At 49.2% G+C, this 17,965-nt stretch overlaps 1 protein-coding gene across 1 annotated transcript in view; it reads right to left on the bottom strand.

Annotated features, from left to right (window-relative positions):
* Positions 1–3,292: 3,292 nt before the first annotated feature.
* LOC141982002 (uncharacterized) overlaps positions 3,293–17,965 on the bottom strand; it is an 80,603-nt gene continuing 65,930 nt past the window's right edge. The window contains exons 22-24 of the mRNA XM_074943654.1: positions 14,199–14,352; positions 13,693–13,741; positions 3,293–4,984 (exon numbers count right to left, since the gene is read on the bottom strand). Coding sequence (XP_074799755.1) covers positions 4,842–4,984; positions 13,693–13,741; positions 14,199–14,352 — 346 coding nt within the window. The 3' untranslated portion in view covers positions 3,293–4,841. The remainder of the gene's footprint in view (positions 4,985–13,692; positions 13,742–14,198; positions 14,353–17,965) is intronic.

Here is a 17,965-nt window from a genome sequence, read left to right as displayed (position 1 = left end):
GGTGGAGAAGGCGGTTATCAGTTGTTGGCTGCCTGTGTTCTCTCTGTGTGCTGAACCTGACCAGAGCTGGTACAGCACATGGACTGCTGCTCAGAGTGTAACTTTTGCTCACTTTGGTTCAGGCCTCGCACCAGGCCCCGGGCTCTCTCTCCCTATTACAAAAACAGAGGAGGAGTGACCACCTCATCCGAGGATGATGCAGAGGCACCCATCAGGACCTGCGAACCCAGTTCCACTCCTCCTCCTCGTCTACTGACAGAACCGGGAGGCGAGGAGCAGTGGGACTCCTGATAGGGGCGCAGATATCTGCCATAAGGAACTCACAGATCCCAATAATGCAAGAAAGAGGGATCGATTGGTTGCAGGAGAACCCCAAGAAAATCTGTACCAGCAGTCCCTGGGGGAGAAGGGGTGTCGTATCCAGCAAGATGGCGAGGGTAACCCTGTCACGGAGTCCCCGGGTGATACTCTGGAACTGCTCCCCATGAAGCCAGGCAGGACTCTGGGGAAGTCTCCTCTCTGTGAGCAGCCTGTCTGCAGGACACACAGCTCACCCAGCTTCCACCTTCCTGGGTCTGACCTCGGAGCATTCAGCCTCCTCTGCCCCTCCCTGCGCTTCCCACAGTGAGTCCACCCAGGCGGGGTCCTGGGGAAGCCAGAGGGTCCTGCCCCACAACTTCGCAGACAGACGTGACTCTCAGCCAGCCAGTAAAACAGAAGGTTTAATAGACGACAGGAACATGGTCTAAAACAGAGCCTGTAGGTGCAGAGAACTGGACCCCTCAGCTGGGTCCATTTTGGGGGGGAGTGAGCCAGACAACCACGTCTGCACTTCATGTCCCCAGCCAGCCCCAAAACTGACTCACTCTCCAGCCCCCCCTCCTCTGGGCTTTGTCCCTTTGCTGGGCCAGGAGGGCACCTGATTCCTTTGTTCTCCAACCCTTTAGCTCTCACCTTGCAGGGGGGAAGGGCCCAGGCCATCAGTTGCCAAGAAACAGGGTGTTGGCCATTCTCTGTGTCCAGACCCTGCACACACCTGCCCTCTAGGGCTCTGCAAGGATCGTACACCCTTACCCCGCCCCCTAGATACTTAAGAACTGCATGGGGGAAACGAGGCACCCCTACACTATTCAGAGGAAACATTAAGAACAGTCCCAGTTCGTCACAAACCCCTTGACTATCAGGGTTCAATTGCCTCAGAGAGTCATCTGAGTCCAAGACCTGCTCCACTGGTAGACGTGGTGCCATTGGTACTGGGACACTCCTGCCAGATGGCCGGAAGGGAGATGGATCCTGGGACAATGGTGCAGACTCCTCCTCCGGAGTAAGAACATCCCTCAGGAGGGCTGGGCCAGAGAGAAGTGGAGACTACAGATAAGGGAGGAATATATCCTCTGGTGTTGTATAAGTCTCGGGACACCCTGGTGTTCAAGAGGTTCCCGTAGTTAAATCTGATTGACCTGGTTCATCAGCTGGTGTTTAGACAGACGAAGCGATACAGACAATAGGTTTGGACCTGCACTTGTAGATGGAACCAGTGAATATCTATCCTTATGCTTCTGTACCAAGGTGACCAACAGAACCAGCGGATCCTTCTTTCTATGTGTCTTGCACTCTGATCCAGGAGTCTTCAATAGAGTCAGTTCCTTAAGTTCCATATGTGACATCTTACCCAAGCTGGACAGACTCAGGGAGGAAGTGTGTTTTTCATGGACAGTCCTCAATGGGGATCTGTCCTTACACCCAGGAGAGTGCTCTCTACCATCAAGGGCAGCCCTGAAAGAAGAGATCTTAGGCTTAGATGTTGAGGGCTTTGCTCCAAGGCACGTACTTGGAGGGGCACCGTTGATCAGTTAAGGCTGATTACAGGGGGTCTCCCTGGCCCAAATCGGAGAGGGGTCTCATAGCCTTCTCCATCACGTGACTCCATAGGTGAAACTCCTGGGCTTCTTGAGTTCTGGGTGGGAAGGAGCAACAGAGATATGCGCCTCACCCAGACAATATAGGCAACACTGATGTTCATCACTGATGGAGAAGGATCGAGGGACTCTGGGCATAGTCCTGGCGCTGGGGAGGCGTTTCCCAACCAGGGAGAAAGAAATACTCTAAACTGTACTATAAACTTTAACTGCTAACTACTAATCTCAGAATATAACTATTTACAAATGCTTTCTTTATAGGTTATGCACCAAAGTGGAGGGCACAGTTCTGACTTGGGCCAGGCAGCGGTAAGAAGGAACTGGAGAGGTATCAACACACACACAGTCTCTTACACCCCGATCAGGATCATGAGGAAAATGACTGCACATGTGCGGGCCAATGGACACTGCTCTGAAAAATTTCTGGACTGGGGTGCATGGTGCGCACTCATACCCACATTTAGAATACACGTAGAGACCATCAATCTATGAAGAATGTGCACCTAAGGGGTCAGATGGGTCTTCAATATGGAAGCTGAAGTCACCAAGGATGAGTGTGAAAGACTGGGAAGGTAAGAGAGCCAAGATCTGAAATCAAAGAGGAAGGCTGAGGGGGAGGAACTGGATGGACAGTAGATGACAGCAACATGGGGGGGGGGAGTGGAGAGTCGGGTACAGTGCTGTTCAAAAAGAGGAGAAAGTGGGAAGGTAGAGGGTGGAGGGGGAGGGACTTGAAGCAGCAGGAACAGGAGAGAAAAAGCCCAACACCCCCACCCTGGTCTGTTCCAGGCAGGGAATGAGAGAAAAGAAGAGACCTCCGAAGAGGGCAGCAGCAGAGGACATGGCAGACAAAGGGATCTAGGTCTCAGAAAGCCAAGAACTGGAGGGAACAAGATACAAAGAGGTCATGGATGACAAATCTTTTCAGAGAAGGAGTAGGTGTTTCAGAGACAGTAGGTGTTCCAGAGACAGTGGGGAAGGGGGGGTGGGTGTGTGTGTGTGGGTGTGATGGTCATGGGGAGATGAATATGGGAAATAGAAAGGGGGTTAAGGTAGGACTTGGTCTGTGCTAGTGGAAGGAAAGGAGAGATTAGTATGGAGAGGGGAAGAGAAGCAGGTAGGGATGGTGGGAACTGTAGAAAGGTGAGGGTACCAAGGATGGGAAAATGGAGCCAGTGGTGGGGAAGGAGGATGGATGAAGAATAGATGCAGTGACAGCCACTCTCAGTATGTAACATGTCCCCGCCTCCTCTACACACACACACGTACAACCACCAATACTTGTATACTTTTTTTTGGAAGAATATCAAGTATTTTTATTTTATAAACACAAAAAGGCACAAATACAATGCATGATTCAAGCAATGCTAGAAATCATCATATTGGTATAAGGCAAAAACAGTTTGTCAGTTGAAGTGATGCACCGAGAGACACTTTCAGTCAGGCTGGGTCTCTGACATCATAGCAGTTTATCTGCTTTACCTCAAAGCGTCCTGCATTCAGTTAAAAACAAAACAAAAAAACAACCCTGCCCAACAGCATAAAAATTCTTACAGCACTTGCAAATTTAGCAGCAGGCTGCACTACTCATCCTGCAGTGAGGCAGCATTGCAGGGAAAGGATGGAAACACATTAAAAAGGAGAAACAAGACAGTGAACTAAACACAAAGGGTGGGGGCAATACTATTAAACAGATCACTGTGCTCCATAGCTCTGTTCAGCAAAGACTCCATTATGAACCTAATCAGAACTGGGAATATTTAGAGAAAGCAAAACTGAACAGTTAATCCAGGAAGATTTAACTGTACTGCACAGATTCCTCTTCAACAAAATTCTCATCTTCATTGAGACCAGCTGCAAAGACCACTGAAATCACTGAGAGTCCCTACTTGATTTCAGTGGGCTGTGGATCAAGCCCCACTTGCATCCACTGCCACTATAGCACTGCAGGGCTTTATGATACAGAAAAGTATAATCCGACTTCAGGCTCTCTCAGAAACAATGTCCTTATGGGACACAAAACTCAGCAATTTCTCACACTTGACACACAGTAACTCCAAGAACTCACTCTCACCAGATGGAAGTTTTGGTTACACCTCACCAGAAGGCCAGGGAGAGGTTTTAATGTAGATTAGCATAACCCCCTAAGTAAACAAAACATTATCTTTTCAGGTTAGACCTTTCCTACGTTCTTTCCACTTCTGCTGAACTTCGAGCACAACCTGTCTGTATTTGAAAAGCTCCATAACAGGCAGGATAAGCTGATTCTCCAGCACCATCCTAACTCAATTTGGACTTCATCCATACCCTCAATTTACAAGGAACAACAAGAAGCTGTTCTTTATTGTTGCAGAAGTTTTCTGTTGATCAAATCACAATCTGTTTTCCTTTCCAAAAATCAGTGGGTCGATGCTTTGGATTAATTGCTTTGGATTAATATGTAGGCTACAGCGTCTTAGCATTTGACTCTATGCATTTTGGATGAGTCTTTGCCTGTTACTCTAAGTTTTTCTTTACCAATATAGCTTTCACTGGCAGAGAGCTGCTGGCTACACTCTAGAGTCAAGTGTCTTAGCAAAGAGGGAGTCCCGTGAATATCATTTCTGCATGCAGCTGACTCACTTCATTTCTCTTTCAAAGAAACAGCCAACCATTGTCCAAATGGATACTTCAGCTTTGCTGCTGTATGCAAATGCCTCCATTCTGAAAAGAGGCACTGATGCAGCAGGCTACTTCAGAGACGGTGCCCAGAACGCACTCCGTCAATCGTGTTAAATTATCAGTGTAAGATTACATGACAATCAGTTTCAGAATAATTTTTCAACAGGAAGGAGTCTGTTTCTACAGCCTTTGGGTACTCATGATATATGTACATATACTGTGTGTACACAAGTCAGGTAACAGTCTTTGAATTATAACTAACTAGTGTGGGCTCCATGAATCTTTTGCAGTGTGCGTGTTTCCACTGGTCTCCATTTTATCCACATCAGAACTGTTGTCTTCCTGAGCATTTGGATTTTGCCACTTTCCCCAAACACCCTCTTTGGCTCCGACATGAAGGATACCTTTATTGTATGCAAGAGGAGAACAAAACATTAGATTGAGACACACCAGTCCTGCTTTGGCACCTGTGAATTTTGGTGCTCTCGTTTGGTGGTTCCCAACCTTTTGTTGGAATCCCACTGGGGAAACACTAATGGCTGGGTGTGTTCTTCTGTTCGGTCCCCCTTGCAGCACCCTTTAAAACAACACTGTCTTTCCCCTCTGTCCATTCTCTTTCATCGGGTCTTTATCCATCCCATCCCCTCCGCCTTTTTTGTCTTGCTTCTTCCTTCTGTGTATTTTTCTCTTTTTATTACTATTTTTTTAATTCTTATCTGGCAACTGTCTATCCTCTCCCTAGTCCACAAAAAGACAGCTGTGCCTAACCTATGTACACATGAGCTGCTCCCAGCATTGGCTACAGCAGGGAGCAGTGCAGGGACAGAATGCAGCTCACTCTCTGGGGCCAAACAACTTTCCCTGCCTCCAGTTATTCCTCTTCTCTGCTGCCTTCCCCCTCAACAAGCCTCACGGTTCCCAAAGGGGTCCCACGTCCCAGTACTCCCATCATTTACCACGATCAATGCTACCTGTCAAACACATGCAGGAGCCACCGATAGCTGAGGGGAAACAGGGTGTTAACATGCATGAGGGGCTGCTATAGAAAACTCCTAGACCTGAACAATCCTCCTGATAGCCATGTCATAATTAAGACTGGCAATAGTTTGCGAAGAGCCACACAAAACTCTGGCTTGCAGCTAGTATGAAGATTTACTCCTGCTCGAGGCAAGCATTCCGCTGTGCAAAGCTCTGTTTACAATGGCATACAGCCCCTCAATGTAGGTGCACCCTTGTCCTGCTATTCCATGGGCAGCTACTGAAAGTCCTCTTCACAAGGACTGGGTTAAAAAGAAAGATCACTCGCCTTTGCAGTAACCAACGTTCCTCGAGATGTGTGGCCCTTATTTGTATTCTACTGTGGTGCACATGTGCTCTGTGCAACTGAGACTGGAAAATTCTTCCTAGTATAGAATCATAGAATCATAGAATATCAGGGTTGGAAGGGACCTCAGGAGGTCATCTAGTCCAACCCCCTGCTCAAAGCAGGACCAATCCCCAATTAAATCATCCCAGCCAGGGCTTTGTCAAGCCTGACCTTAAAAACTTCTAAGGAAGGAGATTCTACCACCTCCCTAGGTAACGCATTCCAGTGTTTCACCACCCTCCTAGTGAAAAAGTTTTTCCTAATATCCAACCTAAACCTCCCCCACTGCAACTTGAGACCATTACTCCTTGTCCTGTCCTCTTCTACCACTGAGAATAGTCTAGAACCATCCTTTCTGGCACCACCTCTCAGGTAGTTGAAAGCAGCTATCAAATCCCCCCCTCATTCTTCTCTTCTGCAGACTAAACAATCCCAGTTCCCTCAGCCTCTCCTCATAAGTCATGTGTTCCAGACCCCTAATCATTTTTGTTGCCCTTCGCTGGACTCTCTCCAATTTATCCACATCCTTCTTGTAGTGTGAGGCCCAAAACTGGACACAGTACTCCAGATGAGGCCTCACCAATGTCGAATAGAGGGGAACGATCACGTCCCTCGATCTGCTGGCTATGCCCCTACTTATACATCCCAAAATGCCATTGGCCTTCTTGGCAACAAGGGCACACTGCTGACTCTCATCCAGCTTCTCGTCCACTGTAACCCCTAGGTCCTTTTCCGCAGAACTGCTGCCTAGCCATTCGGTCCCTAGTCTGTAGCTGTGCATTGGGTTCTTCCGTCCTAAGTGCAGGATCCTGCACTTATCCTTATTGAACCTCATCAGGTTTCTTTTGGCCCAATCCTCCAATTTGTCTAGGTCCCTCTGTATCCTATCTCTGCCCTCCAACATATCTACCACTCCTCCCAGTTTAGTATCATCCGCAAATTTGCTAAGAGTGCAATCCACACCATCCTCCAGATCATTTATGAAGATATTGAACAAAACCGGCCCCAGGACCGACCCCTGGGGCACTCCACTTGACACCGGCTGCCAACTAGACATGGAGCCATTGATCACTACCCGTTGAGCCCGACAATCTAGCCAACTTTCTACCCACCTTATAGTACATTCATCCAGCCCATACTTCTTTAACTTGCTGACAAGAATACTGTGGGAGACAGTGTCAAAAGCTTTGCTAAAGTCAAGAAACAATACATCCACTGCTTTCCCTTCATCCACAGAATCAGTAATCTCATCATAGAAGGCGATTAGATTAGTCAGGCATGACCTTCCCTTGGTGAATCCATGCTGACTGTTCCTGATCACTTTACTCTCGTGTAAGTGCTTCAGGATTGATTCTTTGAGGACCTGAGGTGAGGCTGACCGGCCTGTAGTTCCCAGGATCCTCCTCCTTCCCTTTCTTAAAGATTGGCACTACATTAGCCTTTTTCCAGTCATCTGGGACTTCCCCCGTTCGCCACGAGTTTTCAAAGATAATGGCCAATGGCTCTGCAATCACATCCGCCAATTCCTTTAGCACTCTCGGATGCAACTCGTCCGGCCCCATGGACTTGTGCACGTCCAGCTTTTCTAAATAGTCCCTAACCACCTCTTTCTCCACAGAGGGCTGGCCATCTACTCCCCATGTTGCAATGCCCAGCGCAGCAGTCTGGGAGCTGTCCTTGTTAGTGAAGACAGAGGCAAAAAAAGCATTGAGCACATTAGCTTTTTCCACATCCTCTGTCACTAGGTTGCCTCCCTCATTCAGTAAGGGGCCCACACTTTCCTTGGCTTTCTTCTTGTTGCCAACATACCTGAAGAAACCCTTCTTGTTACTCTTGACATCTCTTGCTAGCTGCAGCTCCAGGTGCAATTTGGCCCTCCTGATTTCATTCCTACATGCCCGAGCAATATTTTTATACTCTTCCCTGGTCATATGTCCAACCTTCCACTTCTTGTAAGCTTCTTTTTTATGTTTAAGATCCGCTAGGATTTCACCATTAAGCCAAGCTGGTCGCCTGCCATATTTACTATTCTTTCGACTCATCGGGATGGTTTGTCTCTGTAACCGGTCAGCCTCACCTCAGTCCCCGGAAAAATCATGGAGCAGGTCTTCAAGGAATCAATCCTGAAGCACTTACACGAGAGTAAAGTGATCAGGAACAGTCAGCATGGATTCACCAAGGGAAGGTCATGCCTGACTAATCTAGTAGCGTCCTTTGGTCCGCACCTGTGCCCTGTATCTCTTTGTGCTCCAATCCGAAGGCTTTAGGGGTGGTGTGGACTGAAAGCCTCTCCAATACCTTCCGAGAGTGATTTGTGGTAGAGAAAGGATCTGACACAGGAGAGGAGGAGGGTGGGCAGTTGAATACACATAGGAACCACATCTCAAAGAACTCAGGTCATTTACCTTACTGTTCTTTCTTCAAGTGATAGTCCCTATGTGTATTCCACTGTGGGTGACTCCCAAGCAGTATTCAGCAAGGAGGAGCGCGAGAGGACCTGTATTGCACCATCATCTCTAGGACCACTGTACCGAAGAACGAAACCGCAGAAGAGGCTTGCACCAGTGCAGAATGTCTAGTAAAGGTTTGCAGAGTTCCATGTTGTCACTCTACAGATCTCCAGGAGGGAAAAACCCTGAAGAGATGGCCCTGAAGCAGTCTGGGCTCTGGTCAAGTGAGCCCTCACTCTGACGAGTCATCATCCCCGCAAGATCATCGCAAAGGCACACAACCAGAAATCAGTTTGGAAAGACTGAGAGGAAACTGCTTCTCCTTTCATCTGCTCAGCAAAGGAAACCAAGAGTCTCAGATTTCTGGGAGGGTTCAGACCTTTGTAGGTAGAAAGCTATGGCTTGAGGGACGTCCAGAAAGTGGAACTTCCTGTTCTCCCTGATGGCGTGAGGTTTTGGGGAGAAGACCAAAAGGTGTATGACCTGGTTAATGTGGAATTCAGAGGGAATCTTTGGAATGAACTTGCGGTGTAACCTCAAAACTACCTTACTCTAGGGAGCACTACATAGGGAGTCTGCCATAAGGCCCCTGAGCTCACCCACTCTTCTGGCAGAGGTGATTGCAATCAGGAAGGCTACCTTCATATTCAGGTGAAGAAGGGAGCAAGGGGCCAATGGTACAAATAGAGGATTCATGAGTGTTGACAAAGCCAAGCTGAGGTCCCAAGACAGTGCTGGTCTGGAGGAAAAGTTCTGGCAAGGCCTTTCAGGAATCTTAGGGTTGGGCTACACGTGCGAGTTAGAGCGCATTAAAGCAGCCCCAGGCACCCTAGCTCACTACCCGTCCACTAGGGCGCTCCTGGTTCTCCACCTCGGTGAGAAGATTAACACTTGGTGCACCTTGGCTGAAACGCCCGGGCACCAGTGTGAATGAGGTGTTGCATTATTGCGCTCTGATCAGCCTCTGGAAACGTCCCCTAATCCCCTCAGGTCAAGTGGCCACTCTTCTCATTGTTTTTGAATCACTGTAGGAATGTGGATATGCCCTTTGAAAGCTCAGTTTCTGACAGCCAGCTGCTTATCTGCTCCAAGACAAAGCAACCCTTACTGTGGAATGCTGTGTGAGAGAGAGGGGTGGGGAGGGGAGGGGGGGGGGTCTGCTGCTGTCTGAACTTACAAGACAGCATGCTGACATGCTCTCAGCCCCCCCAAAACCCACTCTCTCCCCCCCCACATACACACAACACACTCCACCCCCCCCCCCCCCAATTTGAAAAGCATGTTGCAGTCACTTGCATGCTGGGATAGCTGCCCATAATGCACCGCTCCCAATGCCGCTGCAAGTGCCGCAAATGTGGCCACGCCACATGCGCTTGTTCCTGTCCGCATGGACAGACTGCAGCGCTTTCCCTACTGCGCTCTCCCAAGGCGGGTTTAACTCAAAGCGCTCTATATCTGCAAGTGTAGCCATGCCCCGAGTTGTAGGTTGGGTGAAGACTGAGTAGCCGTCAACCAGGAATTGGAAGGCGTTAACTGATGTCAAATGCACACACTGGAAACAGAGATAGCCCCAGATTCTTCAGGGAAAGAAGGTAGTCTAAGAGAGTAGGAATGTCCAAATCCTCTGGGGTTATGCGCCAAAGTTGGCATCGGACAAAAAATCTCTTCCATTTAGGCCCACAATACTGTCTCATGGGGAGTTTTTTGCTATTACGGAGTACGGATTGTACCTCCTTGGAGCACGATTCCTCTAAGCTCGTCATCCTTCCCAATACCAGGCTGTTAGTTAGAAGGATGCTGGGTTAGGATAGTTGTTCCTACCTCTGTTCTGTGTTAGAAGGTTTGGAAATGGATGGATATGCATGCACGGGAACACTGACATCTGAAGGATGCTGGTGAACCAGAACTGCCTCAGCCTGTAGGATGCCATGAGAATCACCAACACACAGTCCTCCTTGATTTTCTTTAGGACTCAGGGCAAAAGGGTGGCGGGGTGGGAAGGCATACATCAGCAGCTCCAACCACTGAACCAGGAAAGAATCCCCTCTGGAATCGTGACCCCAAGCTGCTTGGGAACATTAGGTCGGGCATTTCTTGTTGTCCTTGGGCATGAAGAGATCCCACAATGGGAATCCCCACTGGAAGATGTTTTGTACCACCAAGTTGTGTAGTTCCCACTTGTGGTCCTGCAGAAGCTTGTGAGTGGAATCCTGGGCTTCCTCCAGAAGAATCTGAAGAGACTCTGGAATTCACACCTTGAAATTGCTTGTAGTCATTGGGTAGTGATGATGTGGCTGGTATCACCACCTCATCAGGGAATGTGGAAGAGAGTGCTGCATGGGGGTTGAGCCGTTCTGTCTGCTTGGGTTGATCTTCCTCACAGTACTCATGAGGGAGCTGAGGATACTCCCTTTGCAGTGATCCTTGTGTAGACACCTGCAGAGATCCCTTTAAGTCAGGCGGTCTGCAGTAGGGATCTCAGGAACTCCAATGTCCAGGGGATGGGATCATAATAAGGAAGTGGTGACAAAGGGGAGGGTACCAGGAGAGTCTGGAGCCCCTATCTTGGCAAAAATTTACTCCTGGGGGAATTCCGCGCCACTGCAGGTGCGCATAATTAATGAGCAGTGAATACTTTAATATTGTTGCACAGAAAAAAGCTTCTGCTGAAAAGTGGCTTCAGTTCCATCTTTTGCCCACCAGAGGGTGCTGTGGCAATAGAACACAGCAGCAGCTCCCAGCCAGCTAGGGAAGAGAAAGAGCCTGCCTTCTTCGCAGCACCTGCCAGGTCAGGAGCTATGGAGAGACAGAGCATGGGGCGCTGGGCGGGGGGTCAGATAGGGGCTCACAAGGACTAGTGTGGGAGGACAGACTGGGGCAGGGGCTGAATGGGAGTGGAGGCACAGGGCCACATGGTAATGGGGGATGGGGTGCAGAGCTACATAGGGATAGGGGGGTGGCTGGGTGGGGGCACAGACACATTGGGACAGGGGGAGGGGGTATAGAGCCACACAGGGACAAGGCGTGGCTGGGTGAGGGCACAGAGACACATGGGGATGGGGGAGGGGGTGCAACACATGTGGACGGGGGTGCAAGGACACATGTGGATGGGGGGGAGTGAGTGTCTGAGTGGGGGTGGAGGGACACATGTGCCTGACTGAATGGGTGAGACTAGGGGTCAGCCAGGCTCTACATGGGGGAAACACTCTCTAGCAGTCCCTCCTCGCCCCCCCCCCCCGAAAAACCTGTTCCATACTTTTCCCACCCATACCCAACAACCCTCCAAGTTCACACCCAGTCTCCTTCCAAGTAATTATTTCCCACTCCCTCAGCTTCTCCGTTACCCCTCACTCCCCGCAGACTTTGCACTGCTTCTGTGGGGGTGCAGGAAATATGGTTCTGTATTGTAGTTTAAATCAATTATTACTCAGAGTTCTGTATTAATATGCCTAGTAAGGAATCTATTTGCCAAAAAACATTTTCTGAATCTTTTTTGTTGTCTGTATTGTTACAGACACACTTGTTGACAAATATTTTGAAATAAATGACCAAAAATAATTGAAACTGGTGTGATTATATTGTGTTGTTTTGACAAATAAAATATGCAGAATTTGAAAATATTGTGCACAGAATTTTAAAATTTTTGTTACAGAATTTTTAGGCACAGAATTCCCCCAGGAGTAAACATTGCTTCTTGAAGCAGGCAGAGGGACACTGACTCAGTCTCTATCTCACCAGAAGAATAGGATTCTTCAGACTCCACGGATAAAGCCATTGACAGTACTGGCAAATGGTGCCTCAAAGGTATGGGTATCTCCTTATAGATCACTGGTTCCACAAGTATCAGCAACTCTGTGTTGGAATAAAAGCCAGATCCTCCAGGACAGTGAGCCCAGGTCTACCAGAAGGAGAGCAGGAGGGATTGCTACCTCCCAGTGGAGCTGACAGTAGTGATTTAAGTTGGGTGGTAGATGATGGAACCACCAAGTCCCTTTTGCTGCTGTGGTGCAGTGCTGACAGTGCAGCTGGTGCTCACTCCCTCCTGTTTCCAGTACTGGGGCTGGTCCTGCCCCTTCCGCAGCTGGCTGTTTAGGGCTGCTCTTGGCCCTCAGCATTGACAGATCAGCCCCTGGGTCCCAGTGAGCTCCGAACATACCAATACCGGGATGTGATTTGGAAGGTGGAGGAGAAGTGATTCTCTTTTCAGAGGCCTTAGGAGCGGACCTTTCCTGTTTCTTATGGGGTGTTTAATCTTACCCTCCTCCTGTCTCTTGTTAGAGTTCTCAGGCTTGGTATCAGACAATCCAGAGCTGGAGAGTGTCAGCCTGAAAGGGCATTACTAGGGAACTGCTGACGATGCACGAGGGGGTCTGTGTTTGTGCATGACAGAGAGAGAGACAGGGACAGAGAGAGGGACGTGGGATTGGACTGGGGCTTCATTGACTGCTCCATTAGGGTATCTTTGAAGCTGAAATTCATGGGATTGTCATGTTCAAGGTGGAAGTGAACAGCAAATATTGCACATGGAGAGAACGTGGGAGTCTCCAAGGCAATATAAAGCTAGAGGTAGGTCATGCAGGATTTAAAGCCTGGGATCTTAGGCATCCTGAGAACCCTAAATGTTATGGGGGAGAGACATGGGGGGGAAAACCCAGACCACAAAACACTAACAAAATTAACTACTAAAATACTAGAACTAGCTATTTAAGACAAACTATTTACACCCCCATGTCCCCCTAGATTTTTTTAGCAGGAATGCTAGCAAAAGCTGCAGACACCGAGGAGTTCGGTCTCAGACCGTAAGCTGTAGAAAGGAATCTGAGAGGCAGTCAATCCACACCTCCCCTTATGCCCTCGATTCAGAGCCCCAGGACACACAGGATGCAGGCACAGACCAATGGATGCTGCTAGTAAGAATTTTCCAGTCTCAGGCACATGGAGTGCACGCGCACATAGGGACCGTCACTCGAAGAACCACACACTCGTCCATACACCTAACCAAACACATTCAGAAACAGAGTGGGGTCCTCTGAAATGGACCACTGAAAAGGCAATAAGCCAGTTAAGATTCAGACTGCAGCCACCCTTATCAATATGGAAGCAAGGCTCACAGAGATGACAAGTCCAGTGTAGTTTGCCTTGATCAGAGCAGACATGCTGAGACATGTATGCCCCACAGGCTGCATCTCTTAATTGACTGTAGGCTGCAAAGGTGGTGAAGTTCCTGGTTGGGCACATTTTGGATGTCCCTTGCCTAGCAAGGACACAGTAACCATTAACAGTTGCCTTTGCTCACCTGCTGCACTTGGAATGGTAAACAGATCACTTTCATCCTTCACAGTTACCTGAGGAAATAAACCAAGAGTTAAAGTTCAGTATACACCCAACAATATGAGCTCCCATGTCTCTCACCCTTCTCTTTACCAGCCACCACAGAAGTGGTTCATTTTTAATTAACTGCTCAACTATGGCCTGTCAGACTCCAATAAATCAGAGAGGGCTGGGACCTATGTTTGCAAGGAAAGAGAAAGCCCTCAAGGTGGTGTTATAAAATAGAAGGGATGCCCAGGGCTCTGACAAGGAAACGAAGCTCTCATGTGGGAAGGCATAAGAAGCTCTCACCAGTAAAGATGCATGGAACTATGTTCCTAGTTAAGGATGAAATCCTCCAGACCAAAGTCAGTGTTCATAGTACTGCACAAGGTTCCAGTTGCATAACTCCCATGAAAACCACAGCCCAGCTGATGGGACTGTCATTGCCCCCCCGCGACAGCTGTAACACTCTCCTAGCAGGCTGCTTACATGAGAGCTGGATGGTGCCTCAGACATGGACGTTCCTGGAAAGGAGGTTGTATTCCACTCATAAAACGCAGGCGCACACTCTCTGCTTGCGTTCTGTGGGTGACTGGCCATGGACTGTCTGGCTGAGACCACCAGTCTGCCAGGAATGTGTTGGCTGAATTAGAGAAAAAAACATCAAGGAGGGGTATTTAAACAGCAGAAGGCTGAGAGAGATTAAAATAGAGGTCACATCACTGCTAATTCGATACCCACTGGAAACATAGGCCTGGTCTACACTACACAGTTTTGTCGGCAAAACAGTGGAGGGGTACACACTACAGTGCAACTTTTGGCGGCAAAACTCTCTCGTTTTGCCGAAAACCACCTTGACGAGAGGCGTAGAGATTTTTGTGGCAAAGTTAGAGTTATGAAGCGTCAGGGTAGACACTGTGTTCACCTGGCCTCCAGGAAGGATCCCACAGTGCCCACTGTGACCAGTCTGCTCACTATTTTGAACTCCACAGCCCTGCATCCAGCTACACAGGCACGTGCTCCTCCCCTTTCAAAGCTCCAGGAGCTGTGGAAATTCCTCAGTGTGCAGAGCTCACATAGCTAAGGCCCCCTTGAGCACTACAGCAGCAAACACACTCCTGCCTAGACTACAGGGGAGGGGTAGATCTTCTTGGTCTGCAGGCAGACGAGGCTGTGGGAGAACTCAGAGGGAATCTCAGAATCATTAATGTGGAATCCTGCTCTCCTCTGCCCTAGGAACACAGTGGCAGGTAGGCAGGGTGGAGGGCGGGAGAGACACTGCTGTGCAGAGCTGGGGGTTGATGGGGGGTGGTGTGTCCCCCTCCCCCTGCCTCAGGATTAGTTGCTTCTGGCTGCTCTCTGAACTTAAAAGAGACAGCATGCTGACACTCACTCTCCCCCAACACATGCACTGTCTCTCTCTTCCCCCCCCGCCCCGTCACACACACTCCCCCGCTCCCGTCCCCCACTTCAGATGAAAAGCAGCTGGCAACCTAATAGGATGCCCATGGAAGGATGGAATTGAGAAACTTGCCCCATGTGATGGTGTACCTGCCCCATGAAGCACTGAAAACCCTTCTCAAAGCATCCTGCGGCCAGTTGCACAGTGGGATAGCTACCCACAGAGCACTGCTCTCTGTCTCAATGCAAGAGCAGCTAGTGTGGATGTACTCTGCCGACACAAGGAACATAGCGTTGACATGAAACAACAGTTTAATTAAAGCGGTGGTGTATGTCGGCATAACTTGCGTCGACAAAACTCTGTAGCATAGACAAGGCCTCAGAAGAAGGACAAAGGTGCAGAGATACCATGGTGATGCGCCAGAGAAAACCCTAAGAGAGAAAGCAATGAGCCTGAATGGCCTCTTATATTTATTCTGAACAATACATTTAAATTTAGATTGTTTCACATCCAAAAAAAGACCTTAACTGGAAGAGGTTCTTCATTTACAAAGAGAGGCTGTAGAGACATTGTACTGTAACATTCGGGGCCAAAGCAGTATAATTAATACCAGTTCATAGTAGCTTATGTAAAAGAGGACTTGTCAAACAAACTTGGGTTTTTTTTTATTTTTGCCTTTTTACTTTCTAATGTCTTCTGCATATTCCCATCTGCAGGGATTTAGCCAGCAATACTAAGAATGTGGATTCTAGCTGGAGAGAGATTGGACAATTGCCATCCCAAAGTAAGCACCCTCCACAGATGCCAAGTCGATGGTATTCCTGAGTAAGCCTGTGTACTCAACTCCAAGGAGCTGTATGGAAGTCCTGTGAAGGCAGGGCACTAATACAGCCTTTGCCCTAATGGAATAAGCCCCAGTCTTCTCAGGAAAAAATGGTTACTCACCTTCTTGCAACTGTTGTTCTTCGACATGTGACGTTCACGTCCATTCCAACCAGGTGTGCATACGCTGTGCACATGACAGCCAGAAGATTTTTCCCTTAGCAGTATCTGGAGGGTTGGCCTGGGCGTCCCCTGGAGTCACGCCTTCATGGCGTCCAATATAGGGCCCTGCCGACTTGATACCCGCCTCAGTTCCTTCTTCCCAGCGACTCAGACAGCAGGGTAGGTGGGTGGGTATTGGGAGGGACATGAGCACCACATCCTGAAGAACAGTTACGAGAAGGTGAGTAACCAGTTTTTCTCCTTCGAGTGCTTGTTCATGTCCATTCCAGTCAGGTGACTCCCAAACTCAAGTTCAGGAGGTGGGGTCGGAGCTGTCCACTGATTGGAGCACGGCTCTACCAAAGGCCACGCTGTCTCGGGCCTGCTGGGCGATTGCATCGTGCGCAGTGAAAGTGTGTATGGAGGACCATGTCGCTGCTCTGCAAATTTCCTGGGTGGGAACGTGAGCCAGGAACGCCGTTGAAGAGGCCTGAACCCTGGTGGAGGGGCAGCAACACCTACCAGGTTATAGCACTCATGTATGCAGGATGTGATCCGTGATGAAATCCACTGAGGAGAGACAGGAAGACCCTTCATTCTGTCCACCACAGCCACGAAGAGTTGGATGGACTTTAGGAACCGTTTTGTTCTCTTGATATAAAAGGCTAGCGCTCTGCAGACATCCAATGAGCGACGTCTCTGCTCCCTACCACTTGAGTGCGGCTTAGGACAGAACACTGAGAGGAAGATGTCCGGGTTGATGTGAAAATGGGAGACAACCTTCGGGAGGAAAGCCTGGTGAGGCCTGAGCAGCACCTTGTCCTTATAGAACACAGTGTAGCGGGGCTCTGATATTAGTGCCCTGAGCTCAGACACCCTCCTGGCTGAGGTTATCACTACCAGAAACGCCACCTTGTATATGAGAGAGAGAGAGAGAGAGAGAGAGCGCGCGCGAGCAGGGAGCACGTCATCAGTGGTTCAAAGTGTGGACCCATCAGTTTGGAAAGGACCAAGTTAAGGTCCCAAGGCAGGATCGGCTGCCTGACCTGTGGATATAGCCTGTTGAGTCCTTTCAGAAAATGACAAACCATAGTTGGCGAAGACCGACCATCCCTCTGCACCTGGATGGAAGGCTGAAATGGCAGCCAGGTGAATCCTTATTGACGACATGGACAGCCCCTGCTGTTTGAGATGGAGGAGGTAGTCCAATATAAGCAGTACAGCGTCGAGGATGAATGATGCTGTGCCATCCAGATTTAAAATCTCTTCCACTTGGCAAGGTAGGCAGCCCTGGTGGAGGGTTTCCTACTGCCAAGGAGAACTTGTCTAACCTGGTCCGAGCAGGCAAGCTCCATTGGGTTCAGCCATGGAGCTTCCATGCCGTGAGGTGCGGCAACTCAAGGTTCGGGTGCTGAAGGCGGCTGTGGTCCTGAGTTATTAAGTCCGGGAAGAATGGCAAGGTGACTGGGGCTTCCATGGACATTTCCAGGAGTGATATGTACCAGTGTTGGCAGGGCCAGGCTGGAGCTATCAATATCACCAAAGCTTGATCCCTCCATATCTTGAGGAACACCTTGTGAACGAGCGGAATGGGCGGGAATACGTACAGGAGATGGTCTCCCCACGGGAAGAGGAATGCGTCCACTATGGAGCCCGGACTGTGGTTCCGGAAGGAGCAGAACTGCTGACATTTCCTGTTGAGTCATGTGGCAAAGAGGTCTGTCTGGGGAAAGCCCCACCGTTGGAAGATGGAGTTCGCACATCTGGGCGTAGGCACCACTCGTGGCCGTAGAACAACCTCCTGAGGTAGTCCGCCAACTAGTTCTGTGCTCCAATCTAGGTACGATGCTTGCAGGTGGACTGAATGCTC

Source organism: Natator depressus, chromosome 2 (genome assembly GCF_965152275.1).
Source record: "Natator depressus isolate rNatDep1 chromosome 2, rNatDep2.hap1, whole genome shotgun sequence".
In the NCBI taxonomy this organism is placed as follows: Eukaryota; Metazoa; Chordata; order Testudines; family Cheloniidae; genus Natator; species Natator depressus.
This window is presented reverse-complemented; position numbering and strand designations above follow the sequence as displayed.